Below are 5,679 nucleotides of genomic sequence, written 5' to 3' on the forward strand. Positions count from 1 at the left end.
ACTCCTTTCTTGCTCATGAGATAGGACTTCGTTTGCTAGTCTTAGCATCGTATCCTGTGTTGATAAATGTGGTCTAAAGCCGACCATAGTGTTTGGATATAAATTCTCTTTTTGCATGTGGGACTGGAGTCTGTCTAGTATGACGTGCTCTATCAGTTTTCCTATGCAAGAAGTAAGCGAAATAGGTCTGAGGTTTTCGAGCGCGAGCTTTTTGCCAGGTTTTGGGATGAATTTAACGATGGCATGTTTCCAAGACGCTGGGAGTTTTCCCTCCCTCCAACACTCGTTCGCAAAGTCCGCGAGGGCTGTGATAGAAGCGTCGTCTAGATTTCTGATTGTCTTATTGTTAATGCCGTCCTCTCCTGGGGCGGATGTTGTACGTACCTTAAAGAGGGCTGCTCTTATTTCCGCCATTGTTATGTCAGCATCCAGGATGGAGTTAGGCTCTCCTTTATAATTGGGCAGGGACTTCGTCTCACGGGTTGTGCAGAAGTATTTCTGCTGTAGCGTGTCTATAATATCTTGATCCGTGCCTGGGTCTATGTTTAAAATTTTGGTGATTTCCTTTTGAGTGGTAGCTTTGTTGGATTACGGATCAAGGAGATGCCGCAGAAGATTCCACGTCTGCCTCGCGCCTAGATTGCCATTCACATTTTCCCAGATATGGCTCCACTGCTGTCTCGCTAGTTCTGCGGTGTGGTGTTGAATTTCTTTCGTGAGTGTGACGATCCTGTTTCTAAGCTTTTTGTTATATTTTTGCTTAAGCCATCTTTTTTCTAGGCTTTGCCTTGCCTCCCACATGTGCGTAAGTCGGCTGTCAACCGTATTTACGCCTAAGTCATGTTCTAGTTCCTTAGTGGCCTTTCCCACATCCGATAGGAGGGTCTGTGTCCAGTGTTCTAAGTCTATGATTGGTTCGTTGTTTTGGTCGCGGATAGTCCTAAGTTTGTCCCAGTCGGTGATTTTGTTTTTTCTGGGTTGGGGTTTGAGACTGGCGATGGTGATTTTAGACATTATGATATAATGGTCACTTCCCAGATTTTGTCTGGTGTTGCTCCAGCTTAAGTCTGGGAGATTTTTGCCTATCGTTAGGTCCGGGCACGTGTCCCTAGTCACGCTGTTTCCTATCTTAGTAGGTTGCATGGGGTCCGTGTATTGGGTGAGCCCTCTTTGCTGGATAAAATCCATTAGGGCCGTTCTTTTCCTGGATATGGTTGCGTGTCCCCATTGCACGTGTTGAGCGTTGAAGTCGCCCACAATTAGGGTTGGGTTTTGGCCTGCGATTTGGAGGGTTTTGAGTATAGCGGCTTTCGCTGGTCCAGCCGGTGCCCTGGGGTGGCTGTATGCGTTAAGTACGAACAGAGAAGAGGAGTTTCTTCTGCTAGGCAGAATTTCAATTAATATACAATCGAGCTTTACGTTTTCAATCTCGTGGTTAACCACGGTAAGATTTCTATGTACCAACGTAGTGGTTAAAGGCTGTTCTTTGATGGGACATGGCAGAACCGCCCGGTACCCTGGCAGTTTTACTCGAGACATTCTGGGTTCTTGAATCGCTATAACGTCAGGTTTTTCGGATTGCGATTGAATGTGTAACTGCAGATCTGTTTTTTTGTTGCGCATAGACCTGCAGTTCCACTGCCAAATTGTTACGGTTTTAGGATTGGCCATTTTGCTGGGATAGATCGATTGGCGCCCCTTGAGCTAAAGGGGGAAGCCGGTGTAAAATTTCCTGTAAAACGGTGTCAATTACTCCGAACTTGTGATTTACATCCTGTATGTGTTGTTCGAGTCTTTGTGTTAAATTATCAACTCTTTGGGTTAGACTATCGAGTTTCTGGCTGTGCTCCTCCACTTTTTGTTCGAGTTTTGGGACTCTATCCTCCACTGAGGTATTTCTTACGTCAGCTGCTACTGCTCGTTTTTTGCGAGGTGTTTCTTCCTTGCTAACTACGCTTACTGGGGTTTCGACTGAGGCGGTCACAGTAGTTTCCATTTCTGTGACTTCCGGCAATGGGAGTGGTTTCGGAGGTGGGTCCTTAGATATGGCGGGTGCTTTTAGTTTACTATTTTCCTCCTCCAAGTGTTTAATTCGATCCGTGAGAATTTGAATGTGATGGAGTGCCTGATCTAGTTTAGACTGTAATGTCTGCAGCTCCATCCCCTTCCCATGAGAGGCCACTCCTGCCCAGCTCACCTGTTTCGGCCCGGGGCTCTGAGTCCGGCTGCTAGTGCTGGCGCCTCCTCCATTGCTGCTGCTTCCGTTTCGTCTGCCGCTGCTGCTCCGTCCGCTACGGCTGCTGCTGCTTCCGCTGTCCAAGGACGGGAAGGAGCTCGAGCGGTCCTTCCTTTCGGTAGATGTTGGGTCGTCACACGTCTGTGATTTGGGTCTTGATTGGTGCTCCGACATTTTCGTTTGGTGTCGTTGAAATCGCTTCTTGCAGCTGTTATCGCCTGTGCGGTGCCCTTCTCCGCAGATAATGCAGACCGGGTCGCAGACTTCTTTCAGGTGTTGGTTGCCGCAGTACGGGCACCGTTGTTGCGGTGGCTCCGGACATACGTCTCTTCTGTGGCCGACTCTTCTGCAGTTTGTGCACGCCTCTACTTTAGGAATGAAGGGGTAAACTGGGTACAGGACTCCGAAGTAGACGATGCTATCTGGGAGTTCGTCCGCGTCGAAGTGAAGCAGGAGGGACTTTGATGTTCTTCCCATGGTGCGTGCTTGAACGATGTCAGGGTTTCTTTTTCGGAATTCGGTCATCATTTCTTGGTGCGTTTCGCCATCGTAAGCCCTATAGATAATGCCCTGCAGGGCCCTGCATTTCTGCAACATTGGTTTGAAATACGCGCCATCGTGTGCTGCCATCTGTGATGCTTGAGAGGAATCACTGGCAAAACAAACACGGTGGATGCTTCGCGAGCTCAAGTGCAGTAACAAAGGTAAGTTTTTGCTATTTTATATGCGTTTTTGAACTGTATGCTGTGTAATGAAATTATTTAGGCTTTACTACGCATAGTTATTAATCTGTACAAGGCAAAAAACGTTCGTATATTAGAATATTTTGTTTCTGACGCAATGAAGTTGGTATGTTGCATATATGCAACAACGTGCACCGTGGTTGTTTTTGGTGTCAGAACAAGCGATGGATCCTAAAACCTTCTATGGCCGAGCAGTTCCTTCAGAAAGTGAAGACAGTGACCTTTCTGGAAGCGATGATGACCCTGAATGTAAGTTCTTTTCTTGGAGAACATTTTTGTTCGTAGAATAAAAATTTTTTAATTCATTGAAGTATTCATTTGTTCTGTTTTCATGCGAATTTCGTTACAAAAGACTGTCAATTTTTTCATGCTTCAGATATTCAACCACATGGAAGCCTCATTGACAGTGGCAGTGATTCAAGTGCGCACTCTGATGAGGAGGCAAATTTGACGCACAACTCTACGACACAAAAACCGTCTAGTGGAGCTAATGATAGAGTCATTTGGAGGAAAGCGAACTTGATGAGAGATCCACAGGAAGTCAAATTCGCTGGAATAAGTGAACTTCCAGAAGAACTTATTGATCTTTCAACACCACTGCAGTATTTCAAGTTTCTATTCCCAAATTCATTGATGTCCCTAATAGCGGACCAAAGTAATTTGTTCATTGATGTCCCTAATAGCGGACCAAAGTAATTTGTTCGCGCTTCAGAAAGACGTGAACCAGCCACTTTGCACAAATACAGACGAAATCGAAATGTTTATTGGAACCGCCATGTGGATGTCAATTATTCAGATGAAAAACACAAGATGGTACTGGAGTGCAGCGACCAGGGTCAGTCTGGTAGCTGATACCTTTCCTCTAGCTCGATTTGAAAAACTGAAGCATCATATTCACTTTGTCGACAATGCTACACTAGGCCCAAAAGATGACCCAGGACGAGATCGGCTAGCAAAAGTTCGCCCGCTGGTTGATGCTATCAACAAACAGCTGTCATTGATACCCTTTGAAGAACATTTGTCGATCGACGAACAGATCGTACCTTTCAAAGGCCGAAGCTCCCTCAAGCAGTACTGCCCAAAGAAGCCTAAAAAATGGGGCTACAAAATATTGTACTTTCGGGTGTGAGTGGCTTCTCATACAAATTTGAAGTCTACACTGGGAAAGAAAACGCTGCACCAAGGATTCCAGGAGAGCCTGACTGTGGGGCTAGTGGAAATGTGCGATTGTGCCGCATGATTCCAAGGGGCATTCATCACAAGGTTTACTTTGACAATTACTTCAACTGTTCAAGCTTGCAGGTATATCTGGAACAAGAGGGTATACACTGTATTGGCACTGTGCGAGTCAACCGTGTCCCCGGAGTCAACATGCCTTCGGAACAGGAGATGAAGAAAAAACGTAGAGGCCACATTGATGAGCGGGTTGCGGACGTTCGAGGTGTTGAACTGTCATGTGTCAGATGGCAAGACAATAGAGCAGTGACCTTGCTTTCCTCTTTTGTTGGAGCCCAGTCTGTTTCAAAGGCATCAAGATATGACCGACAGAGAAAGGAGCCCACTGACATTCCATGCCCCTCTATAACAAGCACATGGGAGGGGTTGATCTTTTGGACTCCCTTATTTCGCTCTACCGTCCCTATTTGCGGTCGAAAAGATATTTTCACATCTTCCTCCACATTCTCGATTTGACTACTGTGAATGCTTGGCTACTGTACAGGAGGAATTCCATAAATAACCCTTCTGAGCCCGCAACAAGGATTCTTCCCTTGGCAGAATTCAAAATGGATCTGGCTACTTCACTCTGCAAGGCAGGGAAAAAACAGCAGAAGAAAAGGGGAAGACCAAGCAACGAATCCATTGAACAAGTCATTGAGGAGAAGAAGAAGAGGGGCCCGACGACACCCACTCCTACACAGGATGTTCGGCTAGATGATGTATAATTTCTAAACAATCATGCATTGTTTCAATGGTAAAAATTACTTGTATTCTTTACTGGTGGGTCACTTGGGTTCTTTGGAGCCAAAAGAGGCAGCGCTGCAAATTACCGAAGTGCACCGGTATCTGTATGAGCTACTGTGCCAAGTGTGGCACCCACCTTTGCTCTACAAACAGGAGCAATTGCTTCCTCTTGTACCACACGACAAAATGACGGTTTTATTGTGTTTGATTCAATAGTCGTTATTTGTATTTCATTGTCATCAAGAACGGTGTTCAACTTTGTAAGGCGCTGTAATTATGCACATTGTTGCAAATATGCAACATGCCATTTTTGTGCCAATAAAAAATGTACATAACCTGTGAATCAAATTTCAATGTGCATATAGTGATTTTCATGGCTCGCTGCATGTCCTGAATTAATATTATAAAATAAGAAATCGTGTAGTAAAGGGTTAAGGCAAAAACCTTATGTGACTCATGAAATGAATTCTTGTCCTCAAAACCTGTCACGGAAGTTGTCCGCATGTAGTGGTACCGGAAGTTGTGTTACGTCAGTGTGACATAATAGAGTCAATGATTTTAGGGAGAAACGGTAGAGTTTCGACTCCCAAACTGCTCAAGGGTTCTGCTTCTGTTAAGCTCTGGGTTTTGAACCCCCAGCCAAGTGTAGGGCTCGAGTCCCAGAGAAAGTCCCTCGATCAAGTCACGGTTGCCGCCAGCCGTTGTCAAGCCACCCAAGTGGCGTGTGGGACAACGGCA

At 45.7% G+C, this 5,679-nt stretch overlaps 1 protein-coding gene across 1 annotated transcript; it reads left to right on the top strand.

The window, feature by feature from the left end:
- Positions 1 to 4,231: 4,231 nt before the first annotated feature.
- LOC146191355 (uncharacterized) lies at positions 4,232 to 5,276 on the top strand. Its single transcript, XM_084601910.1, has 2 exons — positions 4,232 to 4,921; positions 4,987 to 5,276. The coding sequence occupies exons 1-2, from the start codon at positions 4,551 to 4,553 to the stop codon at positions 5,129 to 5,131; spliced, it is 516 nt and encodes a 171-aa protein (XP_084458036.1). The 5' UTR covers positions 4,232 to 4,550; the 3' UTR covers positions 5,132 to 5,276.
- Positions 5,277 to 5,679: the final 403 nt, after the last annotated feature.

This window comes from Amblyomma maculatum, chromosome 4 (genome assembly GCF_055883805.1).
Source record: "Amblyomma maculatum isolate TAMU_Amacu chromosome 4, ASM5588380v1, whole genome shotgun sequence".
NCBI lineage: Eukaryota > Metazoa > Arthropoda > Arachnida > Ixodida > Ixodidae > Amblyomma > Amblyomma maculatum.